Source organism: Maylandia zebra, linkage group LG9 (genome assembly GCF_041146795.1).
Source record: "Maylandia zebra isolate NMK-2024a linkage group LG9, Mzebra_GT3a, whole genome shotgun sequence".
In the NCBI taxonomy this organism is placed as follows: domain Eukaryota; kingdom Metazoa; phylum Chordata; class Actinopteri; order Cichliformes; family Cichlidae; genus Maylandia; species Maylandia zebra.
Genome location: NC_135175.1, coordinates 26238381 through 26259334, shown reverse-complemented (window position 1 = coordinate 26259334; position 20954 = coordinate 26238381). Strand labels below are relative to the sequence as shown.

General features: G+C 37.5%; 1 protein-coding gene across 1 annotated transcript in view; it reads left to right on the top strand.

Annotated features, from left to right (window-relative positions):
• Positions 1–20954, top strand: part of LOC101480580 (cadherin-7) — a 119879-nt gene that overhangs the window by 25402 nt on the left and 73523 nt on the right. Inside the window, exon 3 of the mRNA XM_012919301.3 lies at positions 19526–19820. Within this exon, the coding sequence (XP_012774755.1) occupies positions 19526–19820 (295 nt within the window). The remainder of the gene's footprint in view (positions 1–19525; positions 19821–20954) is intronic.

Sequence of the window (20954 nt, the reverse complement as noted above, 5' to 3'; positions counted from 1 at the left end):
TTTTAGGTCTTTAATTTTGAAAACATACACTATCAATGAATTATAATACCTGGTGATACCTATTATAGTCCAATCAATACATGATTTGAAGCATGATGTTGATATTGGATTTTTTTTTCTTTAATTTTATGGTTTTATCCCACAAATACTGGCAACGAATATTTAACAAAGCCAAGTTTTATCAGCAGAAACTTCTATCCTAAGGGCGTATTCAGTTCGAATTGAATAGGAAATGCTTAGTTAAAAGAAAAATTCACATAAGACATAAGTTGGTAGGATAAAATGTGTAGTGCCTCAAGCAGCTGAAGAAGATTGAAGGGTTACATTTGATGTATATTCTTGTTAGCATGGGTAAGTTAGAGTCATCCTGTTTTGAATAAACTGATGAGATGAAAAATAGGTAATTCTTGCCAGGTCATGCACTTCTGGTTTGATTTCGAATCACAGCCCATGAAGAGTCATGACTTCCGCGCTCTCTCCCCAAACTTCTGCTGACTCCTCATCTCTTGCCCTCAGGGTCTTGTCAGCAGACGGTGGCATACACAGCAAAGATGTCACGCTCATTCTTGTGCTGTCTGGGACTCTTAAGGCAATGGCACGGCGACAGGAACAACACATTGGTTTCCCAAAAGTGGCAGCTGAGATCAAAGTTAACTTGTTCTTGAGTACCAGATTCCCAGATGTCATGTGGGCAATAGATGGAATACAAGAACTGATAGTACAACATTTACACAAAGAGGAGGCACATCTACTGCACGGATGTCCAAGGTGTCTGTACTGTGAAGCGTTTCTTTCAAATGTAGTTTTCAGGTTCAACTCCATTTTACTCATTCAGACCACATGAGATAATTTGAATAAATCTATGTAATCCCTGTAATCTCCTAGTCTCAGCTGGTTTAATAGCTTACAAGGTTCAGCCTACAGAGATATTAACGAATTGTGTGTGGGGGGGGATTAAAATATGGTGCATTGACTATATAACACAATATCCATTATTTTGTTTTCATGGCTCTAAATTACAGGCTTTAGCTAAACTGTTTGTTTCAGATTTTTATGCATTAGTTAGTTACAAGTTGGAATATAAGTTTCCTATAAGTAGTGACTGGAAAGTTTGGGTGAAAGCTGTATAGAAACTGGAAACTCGGTTACAACAAATCCAACGTGGCATGAATTCTGGATTAGGCCATCAGCTAAATAGTCATGGACATAAATTTCCCACAAGCACTTGTAATTGACAACTTTCTGAAATTGTCTTAAGCCTTAAATAGCTTCCCCAGCTGATTCTAAATTTGCCGTGCTGCTAATTTGCACATGTCTAAGTAAATACTTATACAAGTGTTTGGAAGTTCAGTCCTCAGAGGGCGAGTGTTTCTTAGCTGATGTGACTGATATATTGCTCTATGAACAAGCCAGCTGTCTTATTGGCCCAGACGATGGAGAAACTTCACTGGCTCATCAGAAAACCTCTTCACGCTTTAGCTATGACTTTTACTAAAGGCCACTTTCAATAAATGTCAGGCTCCAAACATTGGTAAACAGTTTTAGCTCTGATCAAATTCCAGAGGGGTGCTATACACGGTGAGGTTGCCATGTCTGCAGGATTACAAGGGTACCACTTCGGAAATGGCACATTAAACAAATGGAGCATTTCCCACTGGTGACGGCAGTATTTATTCCCACCACTGAGGAGGCCTGCCCTTTCACTTCACGTCCTGCTCAACCAAACTTTAAACCCCTCCCCATTCCTACGCATTACTGATATGGACTTGCTTCGTTCTAGTTACAAACTGCAGATTTGTGAGTGCCTGCGAGCCTGTCTGCCTTATCCGTGATATATTTCTGTGTTGTAGTAAGACACAGGAATAGGCCACAAGTAATTCAATTCAATTCAATTTTATTTATATAGCGCCAAATCACAACATAAGTCGCCTCAAGGCGCTTCATAGATACAGAGAAAAAAACCCAACAATCATATGACCCCCTATGAGCAAGCACTTTGGCAACAGTGGGAAGGAAAAACTCCCTTTTAACAGGAAGAAACCTCCGGCAGAACCAGGCTCAGGGAGGGGCGGCCATCTGCTGCGACCGGTTGGGGTGAGAGAAGGAAGACAGGATAAAAGACATGCTGTGGAAGAGAGACAGAGGTTAATAACAGATATGATTCAATGCAGAGAGGTCTGTTAATACATAGTGAGTGAGAAAGGTGACTGGAAAGGAAAAACTCAATGCATCATGGGAATCCCCCGGCAGCCTATATCTATTGCAGCATAACTAAGGGAGGATTCAGGGTCACCTGGTCCAGCCCTAACTATATGCTTTAGCAAAAAGGAAAGTACAGTTTGACATTAAGGACATGCCAGGCCAAGGTGCTTTCAATCCACACGCTTCCTCAGACCATCATAGTTTGCCATTCAACATATCTATCGTCATACTACTTCCTCATTCAGACATACATAACCTTATTACTGATTTATTACTATCTTTCACATTTCATTGATCTTTTTTGTTTGTTTTATTTGTCTTTTTTTCTTTGTTTAAATAAATTGGTTATTAATTGGCCTTCACCTCGCGTCTTATCTTTCTGTCACAGTGTACGAGCCCGGCTGTGTGACAGCTTGCACCAAGTTATTGGTACATTTTGTCTCCATGATTTTTCCCATTTCTCACACAGGCAAGTTTTACTTAAACATTGATACAGAGAATTTGAAATTAAAAAAAAGATTGCATCAATGTTTCTCCTGCTCTTTCTTTTGATGTGTACCTGTGATCTTGCTGATGTTTTTCCCTGCAGTTCTGCAAAAACCTCAAACATAACTCCCATAAAGAAAGCAATGAACATGACTGTCAGCCTAACTTCGCTTGTCAGTGATTGCCAACTTAATACGTAGTACTTAAAATTAAATCACCCATTATACAATGTTGTTATTATATCATCCATTTAAACGTTTGAGTTAAAGGATGTGGGATTTTGTCATTGCCAGTTATGCACTGATTGCTCAAAAGAAATATGAAATCCAAGTAACACTTAAGAAAAAAGTCATGCCTTTGTCACAAAGACATACAATATAAAACATTTTCTTTGTGCGCTGTAAAGTAAAATACATATTTAATTAAAAACACTTAGAAATAACCCAGCTGCTGTAAAGTCCAAACATGGTAAAAGACGCCTGATGAATTAACATTTCATAATAATATGTTGGATTATGTTATATTTTAGAGGAATACCAAAATATAATTACTTATTTAAAATTTTGTTATTTATTTATAGAGCATGAGTCTCTACATGAGATGATTTAAGAGACATGGTTTAAAATATCCTTCACAGAACTATGAAGAAAATACAGCTAGCATTATTGCTCTCATAGCTCTCATAGTATGCACCATAAGCTTTTGCTAGCTAGAAGACAGCTGAGCGCTAAAATCCACAAATGAGCTGAAAGCAAAAGACAGGTAATTACAGAGTCTATAGGCCATACAGGCCAGGATGCCCTGAAGACACAGTTTATCAGCTAGAGGCTTACATGACTAAGTAATAGTCTATGCTTCTGGAAACTGTGTGATTTGTGGCTAATAATAAGTTAGTTAATGTCCTCCTGATCCACATCTCCAATATTTTGATTGTTCATTGTCCTTGTCGGTCATCGTCATCCGCGTATTGGGGGTGACTAGCCTCTGAGAAGAGATTATTGATGTTACTGTCATCAGGCGGTCACCTCGGAGTGCTCAGAGCGATGAGTACTCTTCACTGAATTGGTTTTTAATCAAAAAATCGTGTGTTAAAAACCACTGAAGCCTGTTTGCTGTGAAGAGCCTGAGTGCATGTAAAAAACACAAAAAGCAAAATGAGCAAACAAACATAAGCAATTATGTTTCTCCAAATGTAAAAAAAATGAATGGCATGAAAATTCTGTCGAAATAAAAAAAACAAGGGGGAAGTAAATGAATAGAAATGAATTCACAGCTATTTCTATTTTGATTGTGTTTCTTCATTTTATCTGAATACTGTACCTTATCAAATAATGGGACATTATTACACTTCATCTTTCACAGCCGTGTGTTATGTCAGCCCAGCTGGATATTCATTGGCTGCACTCCATCAAATATGCACATATACTATAGGAGGCATGACTGAATATTAGCACAACAATGGCGAAGATAAATAGGAGGATGAAACTTTTATGAAGGGTATTAAACCACCCTTATTTACCTTCTGTCACATTCCAATCAAGTTTCAAGTTTCCATGACTTGTAGACTAGCAAAGGTCACCAATATTGATTGCATAACAACATCACTTTGGCCTTTATGAAAACACAAACACGTGTGTTAATTTATCATGCTATTCTTTGTTTGTTCATCATATTACTTTACGTAGTGAGCGGGTAAAAATGGTTGTTCATAAATACCAAACAAATTAAGAATAAAACCATATGTTTATTTACTGTTCTTCTTTCTTGCAAGCTACTATACATATTCCTTGGATACAGGCGTGTATAAGTGTTTGATGAACATTTATTTAGAGATATCCATGATAACTAATTCCAGTGACATGTACCGTACACGTAATGCAAACAACTTTGTCAGTTTGTTACTTGTTGATCTTTAGGCTTTGGCTCCTTTGCCGGAGTCTGCATACGCTCGGCTGTGTCATCAGTCTGGGTTCTTGGCTAACTTTGCGTTGGCATGCTCGCAAAATAAAATCAGCTGATAGTCGCAGTGTGTGCAGATGAAAACCTTTCTAACACAATGCATAATACTTATAATTATAAGGTGCAGTTAGAGAATGTAGATGCTAATAATCCAGGTACCCTAGGCTGTTTTTATAGGAAGTGTAATCCAGATTGATGAATGTGTCTAGGAAGAGTTAAGAAAGAGACATACATGTATACATATGCTTTTATGACACTCCATTGAGAAGTTTTTGAAAAACTTTCTGGACTCAAAGGTGGTTGAATGATGGCTGACTGACAGCCAAAACTGCCATGCACAAGCCGAGCTTCTATAGGGTTTGGGCTGTAAATATATTAGATGGAAGAATTATCGTCACGCAGAGGAGGAACCTTGATTATCATCTTGTGGAGTGCGGTCCCCCTTCCCAGGCAATCTCCACTCGACAATTTAATTAATGTGACTCTGCCGACTCCATGCGACCTCATATGTGCGATCTGAACTACCCCAAAACCAACTGTGATGATTTAAATGTCTGCAAACCTTCTGGCATTAGAACACATTATGTTGAAGACAAGCTTCCAGATTTATGAAATGGATTACAAAACCCACATTATTATGGCAGCTTTAATGTTATCTGTATACAAGGGGCAGATCTGTTGTTTCTGCTTTCGGAAAATACAGCTTTAATTTGTTTTAGCAAATTCCTAGGGCCTTTTTCACATGACAGCCAATGGAGAGCGGCTGCAAGACAGATGGAAAGCAGCCACTTTGGAAGGGCCTGGCATCTTTGTTGGCGGAGGGGAACACTTTCTAAAGTTGCAGAACATTTTAACTTTTTTAGAGTAGACAGACTGTTTTTGTTAGTTAAATAATCACAAAGAATATGTGTAGGAGGTTTCACCTTACACAGCTGACACATTATAGCTGAAAGTAAGGCGGTAGAGTTAAGCTAGAGTGCTCGAGTCTTTGTTTGAACGCTGCACCCCTTTTGTCTACACTTTCTTTTTTTAACAAAATTTTACCATGGATAAAAGAAAAAAAAAATCTTCAGAGGAACACATGTAGGTTTAGCCAATTCACGGTAACACACTGCCTAGCATTACTTTGGTTATGCATGATATATTATGGCTTTATCACAATGCCTAGCAACCGCAAATGAACAAGCTAAAATGACCCATTCGTAGCATTTATTATGTGCTTGCAACATCTTATAAAATTATGGTGTGAAATTAAGTTCATAATTGATTTCCACGAAACTTGAATTATGTATGATATAGTCTGACTTACCTAGCGACCACTTGCCAACAAGTTAAAATGATCCATTTGTAGGGTTTACGCACCCACAACACCTCAAAAAAGCACCATATCGTTTCAATTTCACAACGAAAATATCTCACTTATGTCCGCAAAACTTAAATTATGTGTGATATAGTATTATATACTATCACCACATTGCCTAACAACTACTTAACAACAGACTAAAACCATAATACTGTAGATTCGAATATAAATAGTAGGTAAAAAAGCAAAAAATACACTTCAGCTATCTTGACAGTGAAGAGAAGAATAAATTTGAACTATAACACACTTGAAATTTGTCTGTGTTATAAAAAGTCTACTTACATATCATAGATTTATATAAAATGTATTTAATTTTTTTAGGATAGACTGGTGTTCCCTGCTTTGCATTTTAGTTCACATCTTATATGATCATAGAAGCTTGATATTTCTATAATTGCCACGTACCGTCTTTGATTGAACTTTTTTCTCCCTTTTTTAACTTGAAAGTCAAATTCTAATGAAAGGCGTACAGTAACTGCTTCAATTAATTATGATATTCTTGCACTTCTAAAAGGAACTAAGTTGACTATGCAAATGTAACTGAGTGTTATTAAGCTTTACATTTTAAGCAGGCAGTCATAATGTCAAAATAGTACATGTCAGTTTGTGATAAATTAATAAAAAATATTCATGATTAATGACCCAGGGCTATAGTCAATATGAATTTTAAATGAACACAGTGTTGGAGTGAAGTCAGAGGGCTTTTCCTTCTACTGTAGATGGACAGAGTTGGAGCAGAAAAACCATGAGTCTGGGACCATAGCTTCAGAACAGTGTGTCAAGTGATATTTATAGCCCGCCGTAGCTCATACTTTGCTGTATATCCTGCATGTGTCCTTTGCTGTAAAAATGAGGTATTTTGTCACTTTAACCGGTATGCATGTGTTATTTTTTTCATTATGTGAGTGGATGCCTGCAGCAGTGTCACCTAAACTTTCTTTTATCTGAAACCACTTTTCCGAGCAGTCATTAAAATTCTGAGCTGGACTTGAGGGCTACACACAAACAGACTGATCCAATATTTCACCGCCAGTAATACATAAAGCTGTATAAACAATATGCATGCATAAAAACCTTGCAAATGCCTGTTCCCCATTCGTAAGAAATTATGGCAAGGATGTGCATACCCCATGCTTACTTCAGATCATGTTAGTTAAGTAAAAAAGAAAAATAAGAAGTGACACAATTTTGCATAAACCAAAACAGAGTGTGCATTGCTTATTGTCATTATATACTTCCTGTTTACACAATCAGACCTATGCAACACTTGACTATTGACTTTATAACTTTATAGTACAACTATTTATTCATATATAGTTTTTGGCAATTGCTGGTGATATAAAAAGCCTGTTCTTCAGCCTGATTTAATAGGCTCTGAACTAGTCTCTCATTTCTTTTTTTTCATTATGTTTTTTTTTGTTGTTGTTTGTGATTCCAAAACAGAATCTAACATACTTGTCTTTAAATACTTCATTGTTTCTTTCTTCACAAGTTGGATGTTGTCTTCATAATCAAGTCTAATTACTTCTTTTAAAATAGATTTTATATACAAACAATGAAATAAAGAATGGTTTACAGCCAGTAAATGTAGTGTTTTTTCTATGTACAAAAAGAATATGTATGCACAGTTTGCCAGTGTTATTAGAAACAGTCTCTACATAAAAGTTTAGACATGGTTCTCATAAACAAAATGAGCTGTCGTGGTTATTTTCAACGCTACGTTTGCACACAGCTACATTGGTGCCAAATTGTCTACATATGTATGATCTATATCTCACATGTAGAAGCTTATGATCAATACAACTCTGAACACAGTTAAAACCAAGTAGAATGTAACTCCTGTTGCAAAGCAACATATTTTGTGCATTAATTTGTAGTTTCATATTGCTGATCCTTGGCATGTTGTAATTTCAGTCAAATCTGGAGACAGAGTTAAAATATTCTTTTCATTTTATCTTCCTGTAACAAATTTGGAGCATGAATTTGTGGTTTAATAATGCTTCCTTTCACCGAAAATAACTTAGTAACCAGTCATTTCTTCACAAGTAGTGTAAACACGTTAGACTGGGTGGTTTTTTTTTATACACAGATCTTCTAATTTATATGCACAAGTATATGGTCATGGTCAAAAAGAAAGTGCACTCTCAAGGAAAACACACTGTCACAGAAGCTAAAATAACAGTTTGCAGTCTGGCACATTCAGGTGTTTGGCAACAAAGTGCCAATAATGAGGAAAATCAGTAATGATAATATATATATATGTATGTGTATATATATATATGGCAGCAAAGTTGCATCATATTGAACCACAAAGACGTTTGCCATAATTCACAGCACCACATTTAGTGAAAAGTACAACTCTGAAGCATGGTAGCAGAGTAGTGATGATTTGGGCTTGTTTTGCAGACACACTGGGCACCTTGCAGTCACTGTCTCTACCATGAACTGCTCTAAATATACTCTAGAATCAATTGTGAGGCCATCAGCTTCACTGTGAGGCCATGCACAGTGGGATCATTTGGGGACAATGATCCCCCAAATAGCAACAAATCTGCAACAGAATGGCTGAAAAAGAAAAGAAACAAGGTGTTGCAACGGCTCAGTCAAAGTTAAAACCTCAACCTGACTTAAACACTGTAGCAGGACCTTAAGAGAGCCGTTAATAAAAATATCTGCAAAACTCAATGAACTGAACAAATGTTATAGAGGAGAGCAGGCCAGAATTTCTTCAGGTTTTGCTTTTGCTTTTATTAAATAAATAATGGCAGAGTATATTATATGTCTAAAGGTTGCGTTTACCTTTAGACATCTTAATTATTTATAATCTTCCTCATGTGTGAAACCTTACAACGCACATACTTTCTTTTTACTGTGACTATATATATGTGCATTTATTCAATATGCTCTTTTTTAAACTATTGTAGGCCACTGACAACTACAGTATACAGCCAGGAAGGTTCTTGATACTGTCTAATTTCAGTTCATATTCTGTCAGTTCTTGTCAGTTTCAATAAAATCCTCACACATGTCATAAATTAACTGGATTTCTGTTCTTTGAGGGACTCTAATATTTGGCAGCATCCAGATTCTATTTAACACAATTGGCAACAGCTTTTTTTTCTATGTAAACCTAAACTCTATAATCTGTGCATAAAGACATGTTAAATGCAGCTCTAATCTCTCTAATCACATCTAATAAATCTCTGTTCAACCACTGCGAGCTATTTTTGAAAAATTGACTGTGCACTGTATGGATACATGAAACTAATGAAACACCTTAGGATAATAAAAACGTATTGAAAGGTTAGATGCAGATTGTGTCTCCACCATCTTTTAATAATGCTGCATTCATATTGATACTGGCCTCAACCTCAATGTTAAAATGGTTACCTTTATCACATCTGAAACAGTGTCCAGTTTATTGGCCTCTCTTTTTTCTTTTTTTTGCCTCAGATAACCTCAGACGAGATGAATAATAAAGTCCAGCATGCCACGGTGATTCCTTATATCGACACCACCTGATATGGAAATACACTTTTCTTCTCACCTTTTCTCCTTTTCATTTAATCCATCAATAGGCTGTCAGTTATAGGCTGTACTCACTTGCACATGAAAAAAAAGGGAAGGGAAAAAAAAATGCTGCAACGATAGCATCTAAGAAGCCTTTTTGTGACAAAAGAGCTTTGATTCCCTCCCCCATAATACTTTGAAAAGGATGCCTATTCCTGTCTTCCATTTATGTGCACCACTGTGATGAGGGCAGCTGAATGCCACACACACATACACATACGTAAAATAAAAAATAAAGTGAAAGCTTGCCCTGATTGCTGGCTTGATTACTTTCATTGATGTGGATGACAAATCGGCATGGTGGCAAGACTGGCAAAGCAGAAAAGGCAGCAGGGCACCAGACTGAAAGGCCCTGGAAGCACTCCTGCATGTCTTTAATTAACATGTGCGTGTCAAGGGATCGTCCAAAAATGGCCTCATTGTGCTCAAGTAAATTAAGAAAATCTCTATCCCTGCATCTCTTTCTGTGAAAGGAGTCTAGTTTTTCATTCCTGTGCCGCTGCGTGTAAATGTATCTGTCTGCTTATTTATGTTTCGCATTTTCTTTTGAAGGGACTAGAGATTTGTTACATTCACATTAGCACTGACACAGCTGCTTAGTACTTCTGTTCAACAATCAAAATTTAATTTGTACATTTTCTAATGCACAGCTTGCAGTGTTGATGTCTGTAGTAAACTGAGTGCACTCCAGTGAAGCTGCGTTTCACTATAGCGAGCGAGCCCACTTGGATTTTGCAAAGGCGCTTAATTTGGGATATCAAATTTACAAAGCAATAATTACATTGTCTAGTAACCTTTTAGCTGCATGGATAATCTCATGAGAGGTGAGGATATGCTAAGTTAAAGACACCTTCAAGCAAAAGGATTGTTCAAAACTAAATAGCAGATAAGCTGAGTTTTGACTTTTGATAATTCAAATAGGCACGAGTCTAAACCAAAACCAAAATAAATCTTTTGTCTTGTCATTCAGTGAATTAATGTTTTGTGTACATTAATAAAATTATCAAAAAAATATCCGTTCTTGCTATATCAATATGATGCCATTTACTACTTTTTGATAAAGCAGGTGCTTTTTTTCTTTTTTTGATAACTTCCCCTTACACGACACAGACGGCTCCATTGTTTCCTGTCAGAACTGATTGTTTCATTTCGTCAAATGCAATGCTTCTTGTGCACCGCAGGCAACGAGTGCATTGTGCCTCAGGGTTGTATTAGGCACAGACTAATGTATGATTAAACGTAACAAAACCCGCCACTCATGTTAGTTTTTGATTTACTGCTTATTTATTCACAGAAACACGAATGACTGATCTAATAGGAATCCAGATAAGAAGCTGGATTTGAAACAAACAGAAAAAACAATGTGTGTATACGTTTTCTTTTTGCATTAGCGATCTTGACTGTAGCTGTTAAGGTCTATTTTTCAGAAAATCCCAATTCAATTTCCCCACACCGAAACAGAGCCATTATCTCTTTTGTGTCATGACTCAGCCAGCAGGTGCAGATATGAGCCACCGCTGTCTGATGGAAACAGAACGTATAAATGGCAGTCAGAATTCTGAAAATCATTTTTCTGACTTTGACTGAAAGCCGATTCTCTTATGAGAACAATCGCCACATCTGAGAGAAAGCAGCGAATCCTGCCGTATCCCTGAAAACTGCTTCTCAGCTTTTTTATATTTATCCTCTAAAAGAGCTGTCTGCACTTGCTTTGTACCTGCTGTCAAGCCATCACATGCATCTGTTTGTACAGACTGAAGTCTATTAAACAGCATTCTTGTACCATTTTGAATCAGCTTATTTGAAAATAGAATGAATGAAAAAAAGAGAAATTCTCCTAATTTATAAAAACGTGTATTGGTTTTTTTCACGGAAAATAAACTGACACTTCAGTTACTTCAGCTTATATTTCAACTGCTGCCACTGCCAACATACACACTTCAGCTTTTCCCCTCAACTGACAGTGCAACTGCTTTTATCTCTTACACAGCTGGCAACTCAACCATCTTAAAAGTGTGTTCAGACAGAAAGTGAAGGAAATGTTTTTGCCTTTTGCCCTTCTTATAAATTGTATCTGATTGTGACGCCACTATGTATTTACTACAAACAACCAATAGACCACCTTTGTGCTAGCTGTGTTGTAACTAGCGAGACCCGAGTGTACAAAAGAGAAAGAAATTCAAGCTTACTTCTCCCGTGAATCCAAAACTGATCCAACTACGAAAGCTGCATGGCATTCGGTCTGAGTACGCAGGTATATTTCAACAAATGCTCTCATTACCTCAGAATAAAATGACAGCTTTTCTAATATTCTTCCTGAAAAGAATTCAGACTTTATTTTAGAGTTGAGTCACTACAGAATAGGATTAGAGTCATGACTTTTAACATACTTTTTTCTCAGAATTTGAAAAAAAGAATTCTGAGATTTAAAAAAGTCAACATTTTGATTTTAATCTCAGCATTTGGAGGGTTTTTTTTTCTCAGAATCATAAAAAGTGCGAATTTTGATAAAAAGTCAAGGATTTATCTTGAGTGGTGAGTCATACAGAACACATGTTACTGTCAGATTTTGTCTTAGGTTTTTAGTCATCGATTTTATTCTGCTGATTTATGAACAATTTTCTAATAATGAAAAGAGACAAATTTAAAAAAAGCTACATTTCTTTGCACAACTAACACTCACACAAATATGGTCTATGCACATGATAAGATGTGACATTTATTATATTCTTTCCAAGAGCCTGGCTTGGCAAAATCAAATAAAACACTCAAAAACTTGAAAACAGCACTAAAAGAATAAACCAAACTAATCAGAAATTATCTTAATAACGGAAATGTGTTAAACTTACACTAATGTGAAGACACCATTTATTATACTTAAGCACAATAAGGAAACAACTTCAGGGGCGCAGATCCCATGCATCTGTACGCCACTGTGTGATAGCTAACAGTCTCTCCATGGCGATCGCTAATTCCCCACCTCGCAATTTGAAATGAAAGAAGCACAGCACCATGGCTACTCACCAGAACATGGCCGAGTGAATAGATGAAAAGCCAAGCATGTCGAGAGCTGATGTCAGTGACAGCTACACTGAAGCCTCTGTCTACATTTTTAGCTTTTTTCCCTGCCAGAAAGGCCCTTTGTCCTGTCTGTGTACTTATTTTATTTGAGTTTCACGTATGCTTTCATTAATGACTCTGAGCTCCTGTTAGTTTCACATATAGCATGTGTTTAGTGTCCAGACATAATGCTAATTTAATGGCAATTCCTGTTTATAATTATGCTATTGTGTAGAATATGATTTGTAGTGGGTTAAGGCTTCCTGTGCACCATCAGTTTCTCAACAGGAAACAATGCCAGAGTGCACCGTTTTCAGTGTTTCATATTTTTCTTACTTTTGAGATACTGTACTACCTTGCTAGAAGACAACCTGTTGAGCCCTGATCTTCAAGCAGCTCTGTGAAATATCTTGAGGGCGATGCCTGATTAAGGGCTCTTGAGCAACAGCTGAGGCTGTTTAAGTGTACAGGATTGAGTATTGCTCACAGGCTGCCTGTAGGTATTGATGTTTATATCCATTTTAGGTTGTTCAGTCCACTGAATAGAAGAAACACCTTCTGAAAAAACATCCAAAGCCTGAAACATGCATCTTTTTATTTGTATTTTCTTTTATGAGACTTTATATTTGTATTCTTTTTGTATCGCACACAGATAAGCAAAACAGGGGAAGGGGGGGGGGGGGGGGGGACAAAAGGATTAAACATTATTCAAGCACTACATGCATTTTTTTTTTGTTTGACTCAATGGTGAAAATGAAAATTCAAATGCTAGAATAATTTGAAAATGTTGTGCAGTAGTTTTAGTAAAAGGACAAGCGTGAATCAGTGGGTTGTTATGGGTTCTTTCATGCTTTTTACCCTTCTCCCTTGCTACAAGGTAAACAAGCAAACACAAAGCTAACAGGCTGGTCCCTGGAGAACTGCCTGCATACAAAGTGATGATAAGTGTCAGCAATGATTTCAGAAGGGTTCGTGTTCAGATCCCACCCCTCCTTCACAATCCCTGGGAGCGCCTTTGAGCTACACTGCCGTGCAGCACCGTGCCGCATGCTGTGTTACACTCACCTTGGGGGAAGCGAAGAAAAGAATAACAGGAGTTTACATTTTAGCAAATATGGTGCTGAGGGAAAGGAACAAGAGTTGAAACTTCAAAAAGCACCTGAAAATTAGCAGCAAAATGGATTCGATTAATGATAGAGAAAAATTATTTGACTTGGCTGTACTTTTAAAAACCTTCACCAAAGTAATACATCTTTTATGTAGTCTGCAATTTTGGACTGAGTGTGTGGAGCCAAACGCTGGACTCTTCTGTCTTCTTCTTTTGCAAACAGAGCTGGAAATGTTGCAAACCAAACAGTGCACTGAAAAGACCACATACTGCGCTTGACCCCTGACCCTGCTTGCATACTTTGTGGCCTGTCTGCTTTGTCCTTCTTGTCCATGGCATTTACCGGAAACAAACTGCTACGGATGGCTTCCTCGAGATTAAATGTTGACTCTCCCAAAGACTGATAATTTACCTTAGGTTTGTTCCTGACAGCAGGAGATGGTGAATAAACACAGTAGGCTCCATAAGAGGGGTGACATATGCATGCTTAGGCCTGAGGACGCAGCCACTGCAATCATCATGGCCTCAGTGCTGAATCCATCAGCAGGCTGATGGATTCCATTAATAAAAGACCTTTGGTGTTATATCCTCTCTTAAGCTTATACTCCGTCAGCACCACCGAAATAATATTGACCTAATCATTCTCTACCCTTGAGTGCTGAAATACCATTGTTATTTATACCGTAATGAGATGTTGACATTTACAGATAAATTGAAAGACGAGTTTCATTATTGTCTACTCAACTACACTTATCTCTCTCTCTCTCTCTCTCTCTCTCTCTCTCTCTCTCTATATATATATATATATATATATATATATATATATATATATATATATATATATATATATATATTAAAGTGCTGAAAAACATTTTTCTCTGTTGCTGCAAGGGAAAGTACAGTAACTGTACTTTTTCTGGTCTTGAGCTCTGGGTCAGGTGCGGTAAGGATATTAAAAGTTTTGTAGCATCAAAGAAGTTCTGGCGAACCATCAGACGGCTCTAGAAGGTAGAGGCCAGGCCTTTGCCCTGACTTTTTTCATCATTGATAGTTAGCTGCTGATCTCAGCTGGGGATCATACAAGGGAAGAATTCCTCAACCTACATGTCACGTTATCTAAGAGGAAGATATGCCGGGAAACTATTTTTGAAGCTTACTCATTTCTCTGGTGGAGTTTATGAAACTAGTAAAGAAGCACCGCAGGGGAATTTTGCTAAGCATGGAGAAAATTTCCTCAGGGATGCAAAGTGCTCTAGCTGTTTTCTGGCTGTCATTGGGAATGTGCATTTTCAGTATCACTTTAAGGTCAGGCTCCTGGAGGAAACAGACCAGTCTGACAAGGATGCTGACAAGGAGATTTCACGTGATGTATCTCAGATTGAGGAGGAGCAGAAGTTGATCAGGTCATTTCTACCAAAAGTCACTGCAAGGAGTTTCTCTTTGGAGTTTGCACAGCCACTTTGTGAGAGATTTATATTGGTGTTCACTACATTTTTGGAGGTATTGCTGAATCTGCAACAAGCAGCTGTAAAGCTATTTAAATAAAGATTTAGTTCAATTTTATCTTTAAAACGAGGACAAAAGCTATGTCTTACGTCCAATTGGACAACAAGGTCTTAAAGGATACCAGTGTTCTGACATGAACAGCAAATCTGAAACCTGCTATAGGTCTCTAGGAATTGATTAACACTGAAATAGAAATAGACGATGTTGAATAGTCCTTTTCTTGCACATATAAACAGTATTTTAAATTTACTTTGATAGAGTTTTACCTGACATGAGATGTTTATGTCCAGGTTTCATTAACAGCAAATGGTGTACTTTTCAGTACCTGAAGATAAAACTGAAGCAAAAGAGACCTGCAAGTAAGCAACAGCTGAAGTTGGCTGCAGTAAAGACCTGGCAGGAGGAAACCAGCATTTAGTGATGTTGACAGCCTGCAAATGATTTCATCCAAATATCAAAAACAATCCTTGTATTTGAAATTATGTTAGTTCCTTCATATTATTTTGAGCCTCTAATGGAGGACAGCATAAAGAATGATGTGAAAATTGCTGTGGACTCTTAATAAAATACTTTTTTTTTTCACCCCCTTAAATTAAACACTCAAGTCTGCACTTCAATCACATCTTGGTTGCTTGATTTAAAAGCACTCTGCCAGTGTACAGAAACAAAATTTCACTGTCCATATACTTTTAGACCTAACTGTAGAAGGAGAAGGTCAGCACAGTAAAACGTGATGATGTGGTATATTGCCAAGAAGTCAAGTGAACAGCTGTTCTATCTCATGTCACAATTTTGAGCATGACTTTTGATATTCTGTCATTTCAATACGGCTTTGGCTCTGGCTGTAAGAATCCAAAGTTTACTTCTTCCAAGAAAACCAACTCTACAGTATCAAGAAACACACTTTTCTGATATATCCTGTAGCTCTGAAAGTAAATCTGATGTTATAGAAATACCATCAAGGTTGTCTGATCATATGCTACAAATTAGGGTATGGAGTTTAAATGAAGTGAGCATTTCAAAGGGCAGAGACATTAATGAAAGATACAGGACAGCTACATTAAGAGCTCTTGTGTTTTCAAAGCTTGAGTCCTTCGATTTTATATAAGTGCAGTACTCGCTGACTAAAGCAGCAGTTTATCTTGCAATCATTGCCATTGTGTACCTAATACTTTTCAGAAGCTGTTTGTCTCCAGTCTTTTGCAGAGAAAGGAAGCTGGACCAAAAACACAGACAGACAAAACCCAGACGTAGCTGATATTATTGTTCTCAAGATTTAGGTTGAGACTTGAAGTGCGTTCATTACTGCCACAACTTTTTCGTATACACTTTTAAACACTGAATATCAAGAATCAGATGTTCTGTCATGTCAAAGATGATGAAGTAAAGGCAGAAATATCCACTGTCCTAAATACTTATAGCAAAAAAGGTCAGTCTGCCCGTTACTAAACTCCAACTAACTACTGCCTTCCCCTAAAACACACATCAGTGCTGTGTGGATGTGGAGTGGATGTCCATCACGCAGCTCTAACTTCAAACGGGATTTTTCAGGACTGGTTACTTGTCCTGATAATTTGAATTTCTTTCTCCAGAAGTGTTTAAGGAATATTTTGTTGGAGTTGTACTTTGAGAAAGGGTCTTTAAGTCATCTTTAAAGTCTCGACTTGCTCTTCGGAGATTAAAACGCTGTCATAAGCAGAATGTTGCCGCGGTAACTACAAAGGTACCTTGATAAAACATGTAGTTTGTCTATCTTCTCTGTAAAGGTGTACAGTATTCTGTCTATGCAACGTCACAACAAGTCCTATTAATACCCATTCTAGCTACTCCACCAATCAAACTTTCTTTTAGCCCACATGCTGTGAGGTGAACAACGGTTTGATTTAAAAGTATCGTCCTCAATGTTTGGTGCACGACTAGATTTAAAGACGGATGGTTTGTATGATCATTAAACAGGACGGATCTGACAGCACGACTCTTGGTACATGACCTCAGCTCTTGCTATTTATCCTCAGAAGACATAATCCTGTCAAATCCTTTTTGCTAGTGGATAAACTTAAAGCCACACTTTGTATGCTTTAAATGGCAACAAGAGGAACCTGCAAACATGATCTAAGGTTGAACATCCAGATGTCTCGTCACCAATTCCAGTTAGAACAGTCACGTCTATAAAATCATCTGTCTTTGTTTTATGTCAAAAAGGAAAAAAGATATAAAGAAGTGCATAATGGAAACCCTGAGTCCTAATTTCACTCCATATAACTTTAACACGCTGTTGTTTTTGCACTGGAATTCTGGCATCTCTTCACCTGACATACAGAAAAAGGGATTCGATTGGAGCGTCACAATTCCCCGTGCAGTTTCGTGAACCACGTTTAGAGAGCTTTGTATATGTCTTTGGCAAAAAAAAATGAGATGATTAATGTTTCCAGTGGAGCCATTCATCTCAGCCCTAATGACAGATTTTTGGTCAGAAAATGTGTGAAAAACACGAATCCATTTGGTGCATCATTGTTGTTTTATTGATTCAACACACATTAAATGAACACATTTTGTAACCACTGTAGTACATTTTTGATGTCAGATGAGCTTGTTATTGCTGGGGTTTTAATGGAAAATTGCTAGTTTTGTTTGTAATGACCATTACATTAGTTAGGAAGTCACACTGTCATTACAGTAAAAGCCAGCGTTTCATTTCATTCCATTATTTGCAGCAGAATGCAAATCATGGTGGGATTTGGTACCATAATTCATGCATAAATGGTTCATGTTTTGATCTTTTGATCTGATTTGAATGTTTATCCAATAAACATGATGTGTTTGCTTGCGCTGTTTGTACATATTTGTAGCAACATGACAGTGAATATTTGTACGGATTAAATACTGAATGTTTTAAAGACATTTTATAGCTGCATTTGTTGTTTGCAAAGTCTAATAGAGGAGCATATTATGTGATTTCCGCTTTTTAATTTTCTTTGAACATAATTAAGAATCCCAGACATGTCTAAAAATGTACACGGTATATATTTATTTCCCTTCTCTACATATTATAAAGTGCGTCTCTGAATGAGCGCTCTGTGATGTCAAAAGGGACAAGAACCAGTCTTCACTTGTGGCTTAGAGACTCAGCCTTTTAAATACCAAACGACCAGCAGCAGCCTGCCTCTCTTACTCTAACTTTAGCGATGTCTCGGCCACAAGCAAAGCAAGCTATATGTTCTGTTGTTGGCTACAAGGACAAAAACAAGAGTTTCCATACACTTGCAGCATCCGAGGAACTGAAAACCCAGTAGATTTGTTTTAGGATTTAAAGGCAGCGTATCAAATCTACAGGAAAATCATTAGTATTTGTATGTTGTGTGGCTAAAGTTATCATTAGCTTTGACAGTAAGCCCAGATTTATGTGATAATAAAAGCAGTGACCAGAGGCAAACAGACGAATGTTTAGACTGATTTAAAACCATTAAAGAACTGGGAGTGATTTACTGTGCTTTCATGTTGCTCGCTGTTTGAACCTCAGTGCAACCTAAGCTCTGTTTGGTTCTCTCCTATTATCTGTGTTCACTGCACAGCTGTATTTAAATAAATAAATAAAAAACGAAATTAAAAAACTGCTATCTACATTTCCACTTTTTCTGTTCCTGGTGCCAAACAATGTAATGAGTATGAAATTGTGATTGACATGCTGCACATTAACTACATGTTAACCACCAATTAACTTTCAAGCCACTTTTCAAGCTGTCAGTCTGCACTGGAACAATGATGATTTTAAAGCCATGATGTAATCTGACAAAATCTCTTCGCACAAAGGGTTAAAGGCGGTGGCTGTGTTGTGATTCTGGCTATTTTTACTCTTTAAAGGATCAAACGAGGAGAACATTAGAAGCAATACTGTATCACTGTCTGTGTTAGCTGCCCTTTGATCAAATGTGTCTCCTGCTGCTATTAACTGCTATTTACTGGAGGTGGTTTGCATTTGAAACTATGGAAAGGGGAATGGGACATTTGTAAAAGGGCACAAGAACAAGGGAGTTTTAGAAAAGCTTAAAAGAAGAATGTTTCTTTTTTAGGGAAATAAAATACTCGCATTATCTTGCTAAAAATGGAGAATGAAGCATCATCCTCACTTGTTTAATAATTATTTAATGCAAGATTTTATGTATCCTTTAAACCAGAAGCGCTCACATCATTCTTCAGTCCAGCATCACCACTCAAACGTTTACAGTCTGGTGTGGCTGCATTTAAACTCCGGTTCTTTTTCCTTTCGACAGCTACACTCAGATGTGGACAAAGGAGATGGCAAGGTGAAGTACGTGCTCTCTGGTGAGGGTGCCACCTCCATCTTCACCATTGATGAGAACACGGGAGACATCCATGCCACAAAGCGGCTTGATCGAGAGGCTCAGGCTTACTACACCCTTCAAGCTCAAGCTGTAGACCGACTCACCAATTTGCCTGTGGAACCCAGATCTGAATTTGTGGTCAAAGTCCAGGACATCAATGACAATGAGCCCAAGTTTCCTGATGGACCATACCTGGCAGGAGTACCGGAGATGTCACCCTTAGGTAAGTTACTCTAGTTCTTTTACACATAATCGATTGAAGGTTAATAACCAAAGTGTTAAAAGTGATATAACATTGTAAGTAAGAATTGTAAAGTAAGTTAAAAGTGGTCACCTATTAATGCAGTACACAGTGCTTTTCTTTGTGAACAGTGTGATAGTCTCGGTTCTCCATGAAGACCCACAAGAGCTAATTATCTGTACACCTGTGTGGAGTCTATGAAAAATTCACATCATGTGGAAAAGAAAAACCTGTATATTGGATGAACTATTATTCGTCCCTGCACTGGCATAACCAAACAAGTCATTTCCCCCCCTCTCCGCGCACTCTTCAAGTCTCTCTCTCTTACTCTTGCTTTCTCTTTGACTTGTCCTTGCTCCAACATCTGCCTTTGATAATTTTCCACCTCACTGAATTCGTCTTCATCTCTCCCAGTGTTTAGGTCATGAGGGGTGGGTGGAGGGGGGGATTTGGAACGTGTGCAATATTAATTTGAGTCCAGCATGTTCAGTTTGTAAGACTGACTACATACTAATCATACTGAATATAATTTAACCAGTATGAAGCCCTTCTTGTTCATGGGCTCCACATCAAATGAGATCCAGGTTATATTACCTTGATTTGGGAATACCTTGGCCACAGCGCACTGGTCTGTTGGCTTCTTTCTCCTTTTCTGCTGTGATCCTGACGAATAAGGTCATGCATGCCTCGCTGTTCATTTTTTAAAGCTTCAAAAAGCAGGATGATGCACGAAGACTAAGAAACTAAAACCATTTCTCTTAGGCCACTCAGTAAAGCTTGCCTTTATTTTTATATATTCCATAGGTATCATGTAGCGCTAATACCAGCAGGTTTTAGCATAAACAAAATTTTAACTTGATGATTGCACAAGAGAAAAAGTCAACTCATCACAAACGGTTATATGTAGAACCTGACAGTCATGATATCATGTTAATTAATCAGTGAAAACATTTTGATTAAAACCAAAAATGAAAAGACTCATCAATCCATCAGCATAAATCTTCTGGGAACCAAGGATCTCTGTACTAATCTGTGTCGCACATTAAGACAATTTTTGCTGATTTGTGACGCATCAGAGAGTAACCACTGCTGATATCACCGATCCTTCCGGGATTT